This window comes from Coturnix japonica, chromosome 4, assembly GCF_054131305.1.
Source record: "Coturnix japonica strain WE chromosome 4, WE-NBRP24, whole genome shotgun sequence".
In the NCBI taxonomy this organism is placed as follows: Eukaryota; Metazoa; Chordata; class Aves; order Galliformes; family Phasianidae; genus Coturnix; species Coturnix japonica.
Window position 1 is genome coordinate 36,946,533 of NC_140666.1, and position 19,308 is coordinate 36,965,840.

At 39.7% G+C, this 19,308-nt stretch overlaps 1 protein-coding gene across 4 annotated transcripts in view; it reads right to left on the minus strand.

Moving 5' to 3' along the window:
* The window catches only part of NR3C2 (nuclear receptor subfamily 3 group C member 2), a 192,580-nt gene that overhangs the window by 23,452 nt on the left and 149,820 nt on the right, over positions 1-19,308 (minus strand). For all 4 annotated transcript variants that reach the window (XM_085544969.1, XM_085544968.1, XM_085544970.1 and 1 more), the window contains 2 exons: positions 6,844-7,182; positions 6,295-6,439 (listed from right to left, as the gene is read on the minus strand). In XM_085544969.1, the coding sequence (XP_085401095.1) occupies positions 6,295-6,439; positions 6,844-7,182 (484 nt within the window). The remainder of the gene's footprint in view (positions 1-6,294; positions 6,440-6,843; positions 7,183-19,308) is intronic.

Genomic DNA, 19,308 nt, shown 5'->3' on the forward strand with positions numbered 1-19,308 from the left:
CGCAGGGCCTCCAACCTCCATATCTAATACTAAGCCAGGCTGCCTAGGGCACCATCCAACCTGACTTTGAACACCTCCAGGGTCGGGGCATCTGCAACCTCTCTGGGCAGCCTGTTCCAGCACCTCACCACTCTCTCTGTAAAGATCTTCTCCCCTGATATCCACCCTAAATCTTCACTCCTTCAACTTAAAGCTATTTTCCCTTGTCCTGCCATTATCTACCCTTGTGAAGACTTGATTCCCTTCTGTTTGTAGGCTCCCTTTAGGTACTAGAAGGCTGCAATGAGGACACCCTGCAGCGTTCTTTTCTCCAGGCTGAATGAGCCCAGCTCCCTCAGCCTGTCTTCATAGGTGAGGTGTTCCAGTCCTCTGATCATCTCTGTGGCCTTCCTCTGGACCCTCCCCAACAGTTCCTTGTCTTTCTTGTATTGGGAGCCCCAGACCTGGACACAGTTCTCTATGTGGGGTGTCACATAGGCAGAGCAGAGAGGGACAATCACCTCCCTGTCCCTGCTGGCAATGGGAAGGCTATGAAGGCTATGTATCTAGCAAAATAATTAAAGGAGGGGCATTAGTAAGTACATAAATATGCCATAGTGGAAGCAAGTCAGTACAGCTTTGGCAAGGAGAGGTCATGTCTTACTCACATGCATGAACTCTGACAGCACAACAGCACAAGGGCACCCTGCTGGGTGCAGGCAATGCGTGCTTAATGGGAATGCTTTGCACACGCCAGGTCTAGCTGCATCCCACGTCCATATGGGGTAGGAACAAAGCATGAACCAGCCCTCTCCTCCTTCTCTCCTTTGCCCTGGTTTCCACAGAAAGGAAACTGGGGCATGCAGCTTGGGCACATGCTGCAGTACCTATTGTCTGCCAGCATGCTGGCACAAGGAATGACCGGTCTAGGACCTCCTGCACACTGTGCTCTGCAGCAGGAGGTAACGGGGATGCAGACAGGGCAGAGCTGGATTTTAAAGCTATTAAAGAGATCTCCTGAAAGCTCTTAAAGAGGGCTTAAGGGTAAGGAGGACAGCTCTCCGGGATTATTGGCAGCTTAAAAATAGAAGTCAGAGGATAATAACAAATGGATGTTTCTCAAAAGTACTGCAGGCTACCAGGCAAGTATTGTAGTGCTCTGCACTGAAGCTTCTGCTGAGAACTGTACTCATACATCATCTGAGAAAAAAAAAAATCAGACCTGTGCAAGTGATGGAGTTTGCTGATGACTCCAGACAATGAAATCGGGAACTGCCTGTGAAGGACTGCAGAAAAATCTTGCAAAACTGTGAGGCTAGCTGACAAAACTGAAGGTGAAAATCATTAACTGCAAGACAGTGCAGACAGTATAATCATCTCTCACTATACGTATAATAATTGGCTCTAATTAACAAGCATCACACAATAAAAAGACCTATGGGTAATTTGGAGCAGGTTTTTTCAGTTTCCGTCCTTTGAAAATGCTTGGTGGGTGTTTATTGTGGTCAGAAGGAAAGCAAAGGGTGAGAGAAGAAGAACCAAAAGCAAGACAGAAATTGTAATTTTGCCACCACATAAACCCAATGCATTCTGAATACGGTGTGTCATTCTGGTCTGTTCCCAAAATTAACACAGGGGCTAAGCAAAAGCACTGTGGGGGAAGATGAGCATGGCCAGGAGTAGCAAGCAAGTGATATACAAAGAGGGATTAAACTGACTAGCTGATTCTCCTGCTTGTAGAATAAACAACAGGACCTGACAGAGATCTATAAATGATAAATGGCACAAATGGGATGAAAGGGAATATATCCAGTATTTCCACAAACACAAGAATAAAGTGGTACTCCATGAAATTATCAGGTATCCACTTTAGAAACATCTCTAACAAATAAATATGCGAAAGTAAATTGCAGAAGTGATTGCCATGGAATGTTTCACGTGCCAGAGTTATAAATGTATTCAGAAAGGTATTAGACAAATTCACAGGAGATACAGAAGCAGTGCTGAAGGCAGTCTCTCATTCAGAAAGTACCTACCTAAGCCACTAACTGCTGGAACAGGCAAATGAAAAAATATTTTATCCCTGTCATGATCCCACACCTTCTTTGCAGCTGGCCTGTTAAGAGTATGAGAAACTGTGCTAGACCATTTTTTATTCCCATGGACCTTCTTAAAACAACCTGACAGATTAGATTGTGTGAGGGAAGCATTTATGTTCTAAATAACATGCATAAGCAAAAAATGTATACAAGTAATATCACGGAGTGCTTCCTGACCTTTTAACAAGAGCTGCAATCACACACATAAACTACCAGCAAAGAACAAACACAGACAACTCATACCAACAATCACTGCAGCAATACTAATTAAAAATGAGGGATTTGGAGACTGCTAGATCAAAAAGATTACAAAAATTGACCTAAATTTACACAGGATTAACAAGAGTGCAAAAAAGACCAAAATCAGTACCATTAGAGTTAACAACCATCATCCTGCAAAATGGAAAAAACTATCTTTTACATAATAACAAAAGTTATTGGCTCTCAAACAATACACAGATGATCTGAAGAATCATCCCCCTGGAGATATGTAGGGTTAAAAACCTCTGTAGCTCTTAAAAATTCAGCTTATTTTATTAGTTTTCTCTGCCTGGTGTGACTGCAGAAATCAAAACACCTGAAAGATTTAAGGGCTTTGGCACCAAAAGGTCACAGAGAGACAGCTGTATCCTTGCTCTGTGTTACGCAACACCAAATCCTAGCGGTCAGCTTCCACAAGTATATTAAGAGAGGAATCTAATGAGAAGACAATGAGCATGCTATTTACTAATGAAATTGCTATTTAGCCAAGCTACATCTTAATTTCCAGTTTAATTCTACTACTTCCCTCAACCTTACAAAATCCTCTGCCTGTCCACGTCCCAAGACAACAGCAGTGCCAAATCATCACAGAACCCCCACATCCTAAAGCTGTTTTTCTGCCCCTCTCTCCCTCATTTGCTATACATCAATGCTCTCATTTGAAATATATATTCTCTATTTTTTCCTCTGCTGCCAGCATCAACCTCTCTCTGCTTTTAAATTTTTAAACTTCACAGTTGGGGGAATTACCAAAGGCATGGTATGAAAGATCCCTCCAATATCACATTTTTATTTTATTGAAGGTTTCCTGCTTTAAAAGAAGGGCTTATATTATTTTGTAAGAGGCTTTGTTGGTTTGTTAAAGTGCATTTCATACACAGCGCTCAGTTACATAAATTGGGTTATTTAAAATATCTGAAGTTGATGTTTTAATTTTACAATTAAAGTAGCCATTAGTGACACAACTGCCCCAAATGGCAATAATAAAACAAATGACAGTCATTTATCAGCTCAAAATCCATAACATGAATTTTTTCCTTATCATTTACAAGCACCAGCCAATATATCAACCAGTGTACTTCACTATTAAAAATTTTAATTATTATTCAATAGGCTGCTGGCTCTACTAATTTTTTTTTTTTAATTGTAAAGGACTGAGACATGTGTCAATGATATCATTTCAGAGAGGATCTGGGGGGAAAGACAGAGCTGATCTGAATGCTCATGGAAACTGCCTTCAGTTTTTAGATTTGATCTTTTCAAGTTCACTTTCGTAATTTTGGGTACTTCATGCAGTGCCTGGCACTATTTTTAATTAGGCAAGGATTAAAGTCGTTGAGAAATGTAAAAATCTCCGTAAAACTCTCATGATGGTTACAACAAAGTAAAACGTCTAGAAAGTTCAGAACCTGCACACTTATGCACCTATGAGATACTCCTGGGCTGCACATGACAATCCACAAAAAATTGAAGGAGTAAGAAAACACACACTACAACATCCAGTGGATTTGCAAAATACCATTGAAATACTGATGCAGCATTTCAATGTACTAAAACGTTTCAGCACGGTGTTTCAGTATTACTGTACTCTTTTGATTACCATCTCTATGGCCCTCCACTGGACTCCTTTGAGAAGATCCCTGGTTTTTTTTGTACTGGGAAGCCCAGAACTGGACACAGTATTTTAAATGTGGCCTCACCGGGGCAGAGTAGAGGGGAATGATCACCTCAAACTGCTGGCCACACTCCTTTAATGCACCCCACGATACCATACAAAGGCACACTGCTGGCTCATGGCTATTCTCCTGTCCAGAAGAACATCCAGGTCCTTCTCCGCACACACAACCTATACATACTTTGTCATTTCTGCAACATGCTGAGTGACTGAGTGGTTGCATGTCCATTTTCTTATCCTCAGTTCACATCTTGGCAAATACATAGGCCAGTTAAATCAATGGAATGCATGCTTGATCCATGAAGACCAACAGTACACTTAATTAGACATATAACATAACCAAATGTGGGTGGCCAAGTATTCCCAGACTTGAATAGTCCTAGCAGAAAGTCAAACTATGTATTTACTAGGGGGCATTTTGTTCTGTATTTACACAATCAGAGGTGCTTTAATTCCTATAATCAGCGTAGGTTTTCATTTATTATTCGTCTTGTTTACAGGCCTTCAGAACAAGAAATAAAACAATGTCATACATCATGGCCTTCCAGAAACTTTATGACTTCCTCTTATTCACAGTAGTTGAGAGTAAACGGAAAATTCATTTAACACAAAACAAAGCAACATAATTCTGTTAATGCCAACCTCTACTTTCACTCTTTCTTAACTGTTCATTGAAGAAAAATGTTGAACCCTCTGGGCAGCAAACTGGCAAGGGCCCCTACTAATTATTTTTTGCCCAAGGACAGGAAACGACCTCTCCAGACAAAATATGAAGAAATATAAAGAAAATCTTGGCCTGGTGTTAATAGAACATGACTTTCTCAAGCCAGCAAAAGGAAAAGTCATTTTCAAGCATCTCCTTTTCATTCCCTATGAACTAATCTATCTCTTAAAGTGCCAAAGGGAACAAAATATTTTTAAAAGTTACAGCGAATGAACCTTTGTGAAGTTTAATAAACCTCATGCCACAGAAATGAAAGCCTGTGTTTTTAAGTAAATATGACATTTCCAAGTTTGCAGTACGCAAAAAACTAAGGCAGAATCAGGATTCAGTGATTCTGAAGCAAAGTTTCAAACCAGTACAGTTTCATAAAAAGGAACAGATGTAAAATGAAGCAGTAAAGTTAAACTCTACTACAGATACAAAAGGTGAATGCTATGAGAAAAATGAGGCTGTATTGGTTGACTTGTACAACTTGAATAATTAACCACTGAAGTAATGTCAAAACTGGGAAAGACTTGCTTTTATTGAACCAAGAATCTCAAAATAATTTATGTTGAGACCTATGGAGGTCTCCATGAAAGGTTGAGACCTTTCATGTTAGCAGGGCTAACACCAAAGGTTTGGACAACTCCAAAACTAGAGATTCCAGAATTTGTGAGCACATGCAGTTATCTCAACATTCCATTATGAAATTTCTTTCTTTCTGCCCTTTTCCCAACTACATCCTCATCTTAGCCTCAGACTAATTTCTGCATGCACCAGTTTCAAGACTTGCAGCACCACCAACTACAGTAGTATGCATATCCTACCTATTACATCTCATTTCTGAGATAAGTACATGACGCGAGCACAGTTTGACTGCTTGTGTATTCAAGTTTTGACTTTACTGGCTTGGAATAAACACCAGGCAAATGGAACAGAAATCAAATTATACTCCTCAAAGGCAAAGCACTAAAACACAAATTTAAAATACGAAGGAATACACATATGCAGAAGGAATGGTTCCTTGGTTGATCCTTCTTTTTCTCTAAACGCATCATGAAAAAAATTATGTTTCATTACTGGAAAAACATTATGGCTTCTTTCATGATTGCAAAGAAGGGTAATTAAAGACTGTCAAGAAAAGTCATTGAACAGCTGTATATTCTTAACAAAAGCACTATTATATGATTGCTCAAAAAAAAAACCAAAAAAAAACCCAAACAAACAAAAAAAAAAAACAGAAAACTTGGCAATTTAAATGTTCCCATTTCCTAGAAGTCAAGTACTTCTCCAAACTTCAGTAGATACCAAAAAATGATTCTTTATAAATCTCAGTTGTGTATCAGTTATATTTCAAGACAGTAGCTTGTTCCCAGTCTGTGAACACATCCACATACACAAGGAGAAGTGGATGGCAGTAGCAAAGCTTCACTAATTGAAAACTGAGGCACAGAAAAATGTTTCTAGCTACTTTTCAAACTGGGATTATCTGAAATTTTCTTAGACTGAAAACCAAATAAAGTTGTAGTAATCCATCCAGCTTGAACTGAAAAGGACCATTAAGGAATACTCACTCATCAAAAATCAGGTCTGGAGCAAAGTAGAGGAACTGGCTGTTTGTATGTTTGTATGATCTCCAACTCAAGGCAAATGATGACAGACACATCCACGAATACTGAATTAAAGTAATTTGGTCCTCGAGAGGCAAGTTTCTAAATCCTAGAGAACAAAACAGAAAATACACATGAACTATGTTGTGTCCTTCAAGGGTCGGCAAATACATCACTCATTATTTTTCTAGTACTACAGTCAAGAACAAGAGCAACACACCCACAAAGTACATTTCTGAAGAAGCAAAACCATAATTTTTCATTCTAGTGACAAAACATGTTTTCTTCTACAGAGGCTATTATTCAAAATGAAAGCATTTTAAATATCGATCACAAACATATGAAACAAACATGACATAAATAAAAGCAACCGTCTTCTATCAGGCATTCATCCTGCTCCCTTTGTGAGGGTTGTCAACCCAGCCCATAGTCTAAAGATGCAGTTTATCAGGCGAATAGTTGGTAAATCTAGAAGACTGAGCAGAAATTTCACCAAGTGACTCATGATCCTACCTGGAAGTATCTTTGCCCACTTTACCACCTGAATCATCTGTTTGCCAGCCAGGCGGTTTAAGGTGGAAAGCAGGTACTCGGCTGTGTCTGGTTTTGAACTGTCGTATCCTGCGTACACGATCTCCGGTTCAATGCTTTCAAGGATCTTAACAGGAGAGGGAGTAAGTGCTGGTGAGATGGCAGACATGTGGGGAACAAGTGCTGTGTTTACAGGGGGCTCAGTTACTGGAGCAATGTACGTCGTCCCTTCTTCAGGGCTTTGGGGTGGTGGCTGCTGCCGCTGCTGTGGCTGTTCCTCATGCATCCCTTTCAATTTGCCCAGTTTTTTGGACTTTCGGGCTGTGAAGACAAACAGCACAAAAATCAAGTCAGTAGAGAAAAGTGTGAAAAGCTGGCATAAGCCTGGCTTTACAGAAAATCAAAGCAGAAGCATCATCGCAAAAGTTTGCAAGTGAAATAAACACTGAAATCAGCAGGATCCTAAGAAATACTTTGCCTGCAGCACTGTTAGAATGGGAAAAGGAACAAAAGAAACATTTAAGTTAAACGTTGTTGCTTCAGTGTGCATCTACAAGCATCAATGTCCAGTAATTTGCATTTCTATGTCTCTGTACAGACCTGCATAAAACATCCCAGTTGCAGCAGCAGGTAAGCATTTCAGAAGTTTATTTGTACTATAGTTTAGATAGATCACTTATCACCTACAGGTTTGTAATTCATGTTCTGCACTGCGTTTTGTAATCAAAAGAAGCCTCAGTGGCAGTGCCTAAAATTAGCAGACCTGGAGCCCTCCTAAGCTTTTGAGCCCTTGTACACACCCTGGCTGTGCCTCAACTCGAAAGGCAATCAATCCACTCTGAACAGCCTAATCTAGTCAAATCCCCTTGGGTTTGCTGCTTTGATCCTTCCTTAAGAGCCTCCTCCTCTCTCAGTGAAATCCGAAAAAATACTATGAATAGGTACCCCGTTAGACAAAGAACACTGAGCCTCACATAACATTTCTCTCTCACGTCTATCAGCTCTTGGTGATCAGCTTTCCTCTATTCTATTTATTTTTTGCTTTAATGCTTTCTTTTACTAAATGTTCTTCAGAGACAAGAATACTAGTGTGCTTTCACTCCTTGTAGAGAAGCCAGCCGTACTCCATGGGATTCCTTCCCAACATTGCCATGTGAAGGATAGATATTTAAGTAGGTAGTAAGCCCTGCTCACACACCAGCAAATTAGCCTACAGGGTGCTGAAAGAATGGGAAATAGCAAGAAGATTAAGTAAACAAACAAAAAAAGCACCAAGGAGCACGCAAAAAAGCCCATCCCTCCCTTCTTCCAGTACCTCATTACTATTTTCATTTTTTGAGTTCTAAGCAGTGTTTTCCACTGATACCTAAACATGAAGAAATGAACTATTTATTCATTCTGTGTTCCAAACACAAATTTTAAGGTTAAACACCTGTCTAAGAAAAGTTGTATTTCAACACAATGTTCCTCTCCTGTTCAGTGCACAAAGATCCAGAGGAGGCAGTGCAGGCTTGCTTCATGACACCTACCATGTTCCAGTTACTCCTTCTATCCACAATTAATGTCAATTGTAGGGTCTAAGCTCACCTTAGTGGCATTGCATTACACTGGAACAAAGTCCCTTTTTGACTTAGGCTAGTTTTGCATGCCCAGACTTCACCTGTGGAGAAACTAAAGCTGACAGTGGAGTTACACGCTGAGGAACAGGAGTCTTTTATCTCTGCTCCCATGTGGACTAGAAGAAAAGAGAGATGGCGCCCAGTGTGGCAGCACAGCCCAGGGTCCTGTGACTGTGTGATATGCCTTAAAACCAGCATGGGTCAGATACATCATTTCCATGCTAAGCACAGTGCAAAGTAGAGGCAAAATAGCAGTCTCAAATTTAAAACCTAAGTAAGGCACAAGTTAGCTGAAAGTTTCCCCTGTACGCTCCTATGCATACAGATGGACTGAATGTGAGACAATGATTGGAAAAAGTAAAATAATCATTACAGAAAATAAACTAAATGTAAACATTTGCAGATCTTTCAGAGCAGCTTCTCTCAAATCTATTCTTTCCCTATATGTCTGTACATACCTAAAACTCTGGTCTTGACTCATATCTCTTTCTAGTTATAACACCCCTTTTTTCTGGCATCAGTGAGTTCACATGTAAGCGTACAACAGATCCACAGAACTGCCTCAGTAATCTTTTAAAAACTCTTGAAAATCTGGAACTTCAGAAAAATGTCCTGAACAGATGGGCTGCTATTGTCCCAAGACTACTGCTGGCGATGTGGCCATTAGCGCTTGCTGTTTCCTTGAAACTGGGGCTGCCTGCCCAGACCCCATGGCCTGCGGTCACACTGGGAGGCAGGATACAGCTGCCAGTGCTCAGAACAACACACATCCCCAGTGCAACAACAGCCTGCTGCTGCCAGCACTTCCTCATGGCACAGTACCTTGACCCCTAAGGATCTTGGGATAAGCCAGCTCCAGGAGCAAACTTGTTTTGTTAGGGAAATCCCAGGAGATCGTGACATAAAATAGCAGTGGTACCACTCACATGCAGGATCTCAAAGGTCAAATAGACACTCTTGGACTATCATCTTAAAAAACTCGTAATTCACTGCTATCACAGTACATATTGAACTTAGCAGGAAGTGCAAAATCTGAACATTAGCTTGGTGTCATTTCCATCAGCCACAAAAGAAAGCTTCTCCTGACTGATTTCTGTATCAACATAGCGAGGAGATCCGCAGAGGACATCAGGGATCTTTGTGCAACATTTGTAGCTTCCTCTTTGGAGAGTCAAACACCATTTCATTAACCCATTTACAGCATGAATTTCTGTTTTCAATCATCTCCTCATTCCTCTGCCTGCAAATATCCAGACCAACTGATGCAGGTTGAATTTTTTAATAAAAGGATTAGATAGGCAAATAAAAAATGTGCAGGCGCTAATAAAATGTAATTTAAAATTCTGTTGTTCAACTATCCAGATGCCTTACAAAAACTTCCTAATTACCTGAAGTATTAGCATGGATTACGTAGAGAAACACTGGAGGTGATATGGAAGATGTGAGACAAATGTTAGTCAAAAGATGTTTCACTGCAATGGATTCTGTTTCAAGAGACAGACAAATAAGCTGACCCCTTTAACCTCCCTTCCAATCCTGTTTCTTACTTTTCTATTACTAAGCAAAAATGTCCATTCAAACAATGAAGCACAACCGAAGGATTTTTCATCCTCTGGTGCCCCAAGTTACATGGATGCTGGCACCCATTCTTCAAGATGCAGTTTCTGTTCTTAGTATCCAAAAAAGCCATTTCACAAAGCTGCAGCTGATCAGACATTTTGTTAAAAAAGCTTTTTCCTTACTCTGCAAAATAAAACAGAGGGCGTTACGGACAGGCAGTGCAGGCAACTGTTAAATTTAATTCTGAGAAGTAAGTGAAAAATGCTGTTTTTCCCCATTTGGAGCAGTTGCACCTACAGGATGACGTACTGGTGAGATCACTGCAAGCATTAAATATAGTTCACATTTATCTTAGAAAGGCAAAGCCGAACTTCCGCATTTTTCAAAAAGAAAAAAGAAAAGAAAAAAAAATAGAAAAAAAAAATCCCCAAAGGAAAGCAAGAACGGCCAAGTTCAGCAGAACATTGGATGATGAGTTGCCAGAGCAATCAGTCACCAAAAAGAGAGTTAGAAAATAAGCCTGAAGGAATGGATAGAGATTAATGCTTGCTGCTGTTATTCATTAAATTTTATCAGGCATTGGTTTTTTTTCTGTTATCAAAACAGAACTAAAAATAAAGAACTTTACATATCTTTCATGTTTGTGAAGGCCAAAAATGCATTCTCACCATAACACGACCAGCATAAGAAATCTATTGGTTTAACAACTCTATCGTACCTAGCGATAGAGATACCTGATTAAATATTTATTACAACATAATTCTGTATGTTCTACTCACTGAAATCTTCATTAAGAGAATAAAGAAATAGCATTCTTCCACGTATAATACTGGCACAGAAATGTGTTTTAGTTTCATTTTGTTCCGTTATAATGCCTTTAAAATGAAGCTGAGAAAAACATTACTGCTTGACAGTCATGTTTACAGTGAAGAAAACTGTATTTTTCATTTGGCTTCATGCCAGCACTCTAGTTCAACTGGTTTGGTAACTCCCACAGAAACCAACAACTAACGATTAAACATAAGCGCAGAGAAGTACATACTTCGAGCCTGTCTTTTAAAAGTGTTTTGCACGTTTGCTCTCTAATTGGAATACCAACTACAAAACCACCTCCAAATCCATGAGAACAAGCCAAGTATATCAAGATACCAATGTGGAAAAGATGAAAAAGCCACATGGTCACCATGCAGACCAGGGGAGAGAGCACATATAAGACTTTCAAGCCTCAGATGAAGCCTGACAAGTACTAAGGGTTAGGACAGGACCATCACCAAGACAGCAGTACCACCAAGAGTTTCTTGCCCCTCCTGCTCTGTGCAACTGCAGCCAGGATATCATTATAATCCCTCTATTTTTAAATAACTGAAGATTAAGAACTGAAGAAAAACAAACAGTGAAAGATGCACTGTAGGTATACCTGAGGTTAACACGTAAAACATACAACATGATTTTTTAAAGTATTTTAGGTCTTGCGCACTGCAGTGAAAACAAATATTGAAATAAGGTGAAGTAGCTGAAAAGTTGTAAAGTTGCACTTTGAACAGGCAAGTCCAACAGACCTCTGCTGTAGGTCTAGCACTAAATCATATAACAGAGAAATAAATAAACAACACATGTGACTAAATATAGCAGTCTGTTTCCCTGGAAGAGACAGACAAAAGCTGGGCAAACCTCTGCCCAACAGATTGAAAGGACAGCTTTCAAACTCTATGAAACTACATACTGCTCCATGTGCTTGAAGAACTCAGCAAGAACAACCTTCACAAACAAGCACAGTTGCTCATTGCCCTCAGCAAAAAGACTGGACTTAATCATTTGAGAGCAGCTACTGATCGGAGACAGGGGTGGACTCACATTTGGAGAATAGGCTCCTCAGAACTGATGCTTCATCTGTCAGATCACTGTCAGAAAGTCAAAACTGGGAGCCCTCTGGTTTTATGACTGCAAGTTTTCATGTGATCTGCTACACAAGCTAAATCTAGAGGGGACTGATCTATATTCCATCCATTCCTAAGAAGTAAACACAGCCTCAAAACTGGGAACTATTTTCCACAGGCTCAAAATCAGTAATTTTCATCAGCATTATTGTTAAAGAAATAGGGTCCAAGATGCCAAAGAACAAAATGCTATCAATAGTAGACAAAAGAGCACATAAATATTATGATTCAGTTCAGAGATTTTATAACACAGTAATATCTAATTTGCAGAATTGCATTTGTGTTTAACTTCAGCAAACAAACAATCTTAAAATGATCCCACAGTTAATTCAAACTGGCGTTCAATCCTCTAAAGAAAATCATAAGTTCATAAAATTATCTAAACTTTTATGTAGATATACGTGAATTCTAATGCTTGCAATTGATAATCTCCAGAAATAAGATTTTTTCTTTAAAGTATGCTATTCAGAGCTTGCCTGTCGCCTATCAGAATCAACAATTAATATTCACATAGGTCTATCAGAGCCAGGACCAAACTGAACCTGATTCAACAGATCTTAATTTCATCCATGTTGCAGAATATATCTGAGTAAGTGATATCAAGTGCACATTATATAATCATATGCTACCTCTGGTAGAAAGCAGAGGACACCAGCAAAAGAAAAGGAGAAACCAAAAGGACGTGAAAGGACATAGCACAGAATAAGATAATGGTTTAAAAAAAAAAAAGAAAAAAAAAAAAAAAAGAAGAAGAAGAAGAAATTAAAAAAAGAGCCATTTCAGTAAATAGATTCAAAAGACAACTGGCAAAAAAAAAGATGTTAAATGCACTTCAAACAATTTAAGAGATGCTGCAATAGAAACATACTTTGAATACCACCAAAAACCTCCTCCCCACTCAAACCCATAATCTGTGACTGCCTTTGAGCCTACGCTGCATGCCTTGCCAGCACTACCTGCACATCAACCACCTGAGCTCCTCCACCCAGGTCCCATCCTCACTTGCTCAAGCTCTGGACCTGAGCTACAACCACTGCCTCCTTCCTAGCCTCAAAACTTGTCAGCTTTGTCCCTTAGGTCCTCCATAAAGAGCCTCTGAGCTTTCCTGCACATCCCTCCCCTGCTGCCTGCAGATGTGACCTGAGACATCTCACTGTACCAGCCACTGAAGGACTGAGCTGCCGAGTCTCCCCTTGATGTGGCCACAATAGCCTTTAGATAGACCTTCCTAAGCCTTCATCAACCAGACATTTTCTCACTTGCTTCCAATTTTGCACAGATAAATGCTCCATCATAATGTCATTTTTTTCTCCTTCAAATCTTTCCATCATGTTTGCCTGGTGTCTCTGTCTCACTTGCTTCAGCGAGCTGACATCTGTTCTCATTAGCTATTTTACTGCTACCACAAACAGTGCATCCCTTCCCCCAGTCTGTTGCATCTTGACATACATGAAAATTTTGAGCTATCTTGGTACAGACACTTCTTTCACTTAAGTGTCTAGCACAAGGGGTACAAAATTTTGCTGAGAAACTTCTAGATAATAATATAGACATTTTACATATATATCCACACATGGAATAATGTGAAAAGCAATAAAGCAAGTGAGATCTTACAGCATTAGTCCTTCAAAGTGCATTCAGGCATGTACCTTTTACTCTTCAGGAAATGCAGGAGGAGACAGCAAAGACAGGATCTTAATGCTCCCTTAAACTGATTATCAGTTTTGGGAAGTGTACTAAAACTTTCCAATTAGACCTGTGGTAGATGAAGAACCTCCGAACACGAACCTGGGCACTATCCTAAACATAAGCAGAAGGCCTGGGTACAAATCTTTGCGATGTGTGTGCCCAAGCAGACTCACCACTTCAACTGGACAGATCAAGAAGAGAAAGTAAATGGAAAACAACAACATTGGCAAGGGACAGGTTTTATAGGAACTTAAAAGAACACAAAATTACTTAAATTTATCATGTGTGACAGTGCCACAAGGACATTACACTTGCAAAGCAGTGGCTATTCAAGGGTGGTTTCTGCAGTGGCGTTTGGAATGCACTGTACAGACCAAGCATTTTATCTAAGTACACACAGAAAGACCACAGCTGGAGAGAAAGAAAATAATCATCCCACCTTTTACCTTTTAAAAACTGTCAGCTCTGTCCCCAAGGAAACAGAAAGCAATAGAAAACTTTATCACTCAATGCAAGCCTGAGCTACCATTATACAGGTAGAAATTTTAATTCAATTAAAAAAGCAATGAAAAAATTCCTTTTATTATTATTTATTTATTTCAAACTCTCTATCTGTAAAGCAAGCATTTAGCAGAGAATAAGATCAGAGCCAATGACTAAATTTAGCAGAATGAAATGGTAGGCATAATGGAAATAATGACATAGTTTGGCACAGCCAACATCATTAGCAACTGCTTACTAATTAATAACTAACACTTTAATCTGACAGGATTGGACAGCTTAAAGACAAGGAATAAACATGTATGAAGACTGATCTATGGACGTGTCACGTTTCCTTTTCTTCTGGCCAGACCCTACAAATGTCCAAGCACATCCACAAATGCCAGTCATGCTCTCATACACCCAAAGGGAGGCATAGTAGAGTAGAATTCTGAGTCTTTATTCTAGTTTAATCTAAACTACAAATAAAACTGACTGTAGCTTATTAAAAATGTATGCCACGCCAAAAGTAATGCTTCCTATGTACCACTGCTAGGTAAACATTGTCCACACTGTTAATTTTTCATTGTCCTGAACAGATGGGAATCAAATGGTGCCAAATCTGAACTATACATTGAGTGTGGCAGCCCAGCCAAGACTGGCAAAATGCTTGGTCTTCAAAGGTACAGTGCTTGGTGCGGTCATGTTTCAAGAGAAAGCTTGTCTTGTTTGATCTGACTCTGGAAGTTTCAGCCTTCAGTTTAGTCCATTTTGTGATATGGCAGTCAGAGTTGAGGTTTGTTCAGGAAATCTAGCAGGATCACTCCTTTCCTATCCCAAATGACAGCACACATCACTTGTGGAGGGCTGCACCTTGAATTTTTTCCTTGATGGGAAATCCATATTTTGCCACCCTGAGGACTGCCCTTTAGACTTCAGCTCATAGTGGTGACACTGTGTCTTCTTACTGATAACAATGTAATCCACGAAACTGTCACCTTCTGCCTCATATTCAATCCAACCTGCCAAACTTGCATGAAATATTCTTTCCGTTCCTACGTGAGCATTTGTGGAACATGGAGCAGATTTGGTGATACTCCAGTGCTGCCACCACAATTTCCATTACAGTGCAATATTTTCCTACATGAAGGAATTCACTGATGCATCTTTGACAAAATGGTACCTGAAGAGCACATGAAGCAGATTGCCCCACTGCTGGCATCTGCCACAGCAATAAAATGTAACGGAATACTGACTGGAAGATTCAACTTCTACTGCCACGTCACCACCATCCACTTTGTTGCTGTGGGCCCATATAATAAAATAGGAGGCATTACTTATGGACAAGCTCTTGCATTTACTGCTTTTTACCTCACTCTTTCAAGAATAAAACAATTACAGAAATGTTTGCATTTTGCTTTGAATGGAACAGATTCCAATATGCAGTGCAGCACAACACTGCTCCCATACAGCACTGCAAAGCACAAAGTATGTGAAACAGTTTATCCACTTGCTACTTGCTTTGAGCAGCATCATCTACACTCTGCAGATGCACTGTGCTATTAATCTCCAACAGTGGGGATTCCACAGTATCCTCCATCTTTCTCCAATATTTAATTACTCTGTTTTTCCCCCAAAACCTCTTGGATCATTCTTTTTCTACAATAAAGTTGATTTCTCTTCATCATTCCCTCAGTGGCCATAGAGAGCAACTTATCTTTCCTGTCTCCTCTTTTATACCATTTTTTTTTCTTCAACTGCAAAACTGGTATCACATCATTTCTAATATGTTTCTGTCTTCTACACTAAAATAAATGAAGGTTTTTTCAACTCTTCCTTATAGATTGACTTCTTTTTTTTTCTAAGCTTCTAATTATCCTTTTTCTTCCTTGATCTAGGAGAACCAGTTCACACCCTTGAGAATGTAGAGGCCTTGTGGAAATATCCTGACAGACAAGACAGTTGGGCAATCACCAAGCATAAGAAATTTAGCAAGTGTTGCCTGTTGCATCTGGAATCAGGCAACACAGGATACATGTACAGACTGGGGAATGAGAGCCTGGAGAGCAGACACATGGAAAGATACCTAGAAGATATGGTAACTTGAAGGTTAGTCAACAGTGTGCCCTGGCAGCCAGAAAAGCCAACCACGCTCTGGGGTGCATCAGGCCCAGCTGGAGGGAATGGCATGCAGCTGTGTCAAGGGAGGGTCTGGTTAAAGTTAGGAGAAAGTTCTTCAACAGAGGGTGGTGGTCATGGAACGAGATCCCCAGCCCCAAGCTATCCAAGTTTAAGTAGCCTTTGGACAATACTTTCAGAAACACGGGTTTGAATAGTGAGTGGCTCTGTGCGGAGCCAGAAGTTGAACTCGATCCTGGTAAGTCTGTCACTCGATATTATGTGATTCTATGATTCTAAATTTCAAAAAACAGGATTCAGTTTTGATGGAAGGGAAACCTTTTAAATATAAAGCTCTGTAAAAAACTCAAGCAGATTTTTTATTGGAAACAGCAGAGACTTCCAAACTGGAAATCTTAAACAGAGATGATATGCCAATTAGGAAGAACATGAGTGCTATTAATCCCAAAATGGAACAGGAATGAAGGCGATTCATGAAGTTGTCCCAGGCACAACACCTTGACCAGCAGCGCTGAAAATTATCAGGCCCACACTTTGCAGTTCTGAAGAAAAAGGAGCAAAACCTTCTTATCAAATTAGATTTGCCTACTTTTGTAATAATTTAACCTTATTGGCTCATATTTAATGTTATGCAACCACAGCTCTTTCTTTTCAGCAGTTTCCGAAACAGCTGCTTTGAGGTATTTCATAACTGCACACCTGAGATTTCCATTCTCAGTGTAACCCTCTGCACTTTACTGAAAATGACATTATGTTGATTTCAGTGGAACTGAAAATACTTCCAAATTCTGACTCTGTTCACAGAGGAAAAACTCCAAATCTGCAGAGTTTCACGTTTACTTTGTATTTTGTTATCCAAGTAATTAGGGAAACTGTAGACCCTGAACTGACCCTCAATAGGACCCTACTTTAGATGAGCTTCCAGAATGACAGTAAACCATTCATTTACAGCTTCTTTCAGAGAACACTATTTCAAATAATTATGCACCTACAAATGAGAATTCTTCTCGAATTTTAATGAGAATTCTGCATTTCCTCTAGAAATGCAGAAAATGAAGAGAAATGCAGTGAAGAGAAACTGAGCGGTGAAATACAAATATCTACAAGGAGGTGGCACTTTGTAACAGCATTTGCATACATCTTGTGGAACACACAAACGTTCCTCTGTGGCTCAGTAGCTTCTGCATGCAGGATTCAGGATTGTGGATCCACAGACACTGAAATATGCTTGCAGGGATGGCCTTTGGAGAACTGATAAAAGAAACAGCTTTACAAAGACAGTACAGAAGCTATCACAGGTTCCTCTTAGAAAAAATAAAGTGAAAGCCCAGACCAAATCTTGCAAGTTTCAAGGTTTGACTTAATGATGAAGCTCAGATTATGTTCTTGTCTAACGAGTGGGACAGTGATGCAGTCCCCAGCCATCAAGAAGGGAAAGCACAGAGGAAGCTTTAGGAAGAGACAGGAGGAATTAATCCCTTCTTAAGCCATGCTGAGCTTCAGGGTATGCATTCATGAGGAGATAATGGAGGAAAGTGACAAATGAAAGCTGAGTTCCAAAGTGCATGTTACAGGAATATTTAGGTTGTCAGGGAAAATGTCTAACACATTTGCTTGTTTCACAGCAATCCTCAAAGTGATAATTAATTGAAAAATAACAGTTTCATAGGGGTACTCCTCCCCGTGTGGGAACAACTTTTACCAAATGCCAATTAGTGGTTTCCTGTTAAAATCAAATCAAGCTGGTTTTGATAAAGCTTTTTAATGAGAAATGGCTGAAGTATTTAAATTTCATATAAAATCCCAAACTGACATAATACAGTTGCACAGCTAATATTTTGGTATATTAAACTCCCATTTTTTGCTTCTTCATTGATTTCAGAAGAAATTTATATACTGAATATTTAAATCATCCAATAAACAAAGCCTTTAAATAAGCTTACAAAAGAAAACTATAATTTTGATTAAAACCAATCTTAATCAGTCCTTTTCAGATGCTCCAATAACTCATATTTTATTATTTATTCACTCTCAGATGGATGGCAAATTCAGTGATTTTTCAGCTAAGAAATGTCTACTAAATGCATCACTAGTTTTGACTGCTCATCAAATATGTTTACAGAGTAGCAGCAGAACGCCAACAAGGAAAGCAAGGAGCAGGTCACCTACAGTTCCAGCACTTGACATCTCCAACTCTAAAACACCTGCAGCAACAACACAGTAGCAGCTTGTGCTGCTGGCATTACTAATAATTTGCTTAAAAACTAAATTAAGGAAACTTTGGAAAACAGATTTTGAAACCTTCCACTGCATCAGACTGAATGCTCTTGGCTATGTACGGTGGCTTCTGCCTTGTGCCAAGTGACAACCCCTCTCCCAAGACACCCATTCTCATCCAACCTTCTGCAGGCGTTCCTTGTCCAAGTCTTCTCTCCTGCTTTTTACTTGGGTTGATACCCAATGCTAAGCCTGTTCTGTGATTTATGTGCTCTTCAATCTAACACTAAACCATCTTGATTGCCTCTGATAAAATCATAGAGACATTTACTGTGTGTCAAATACCCTCTTTTGCATCTACACTGGAGACACAGCCACTCAACATCTTCAGTTTCTCAAAATCATCAATAAGCCATCGTGTGCCCCGGTGGCGCAAGTGGTAGAAGTGCCACTCTGCAGCACAGAGGCTCGAATCCTGGGGGTTGGACTCGATGATCTCTAAGGTCCCTTCCAACCCGCACGAGACTATTACTATTACTATCACCTCTCATCCTGCATCATGAGTGCTCATGCTTCCACTTCTTGCTAAAGAACAAGTCATATTTTAAATTCTTCATTTTTGTTCTCACACTAGTATTACCAGAACCCAATTTGGTAAGTACTGCATTTCCCTTCACGTTCATTACTTTGCTACATATCACAACACCACTAGTATTTTTCTCAAGTAACAAAACTTTTTAGATGCATCTCCTCATCCGCATAATTTCTGCATCCTTTGTTTTCATCAACTCTGGTTTCTCTCAAAT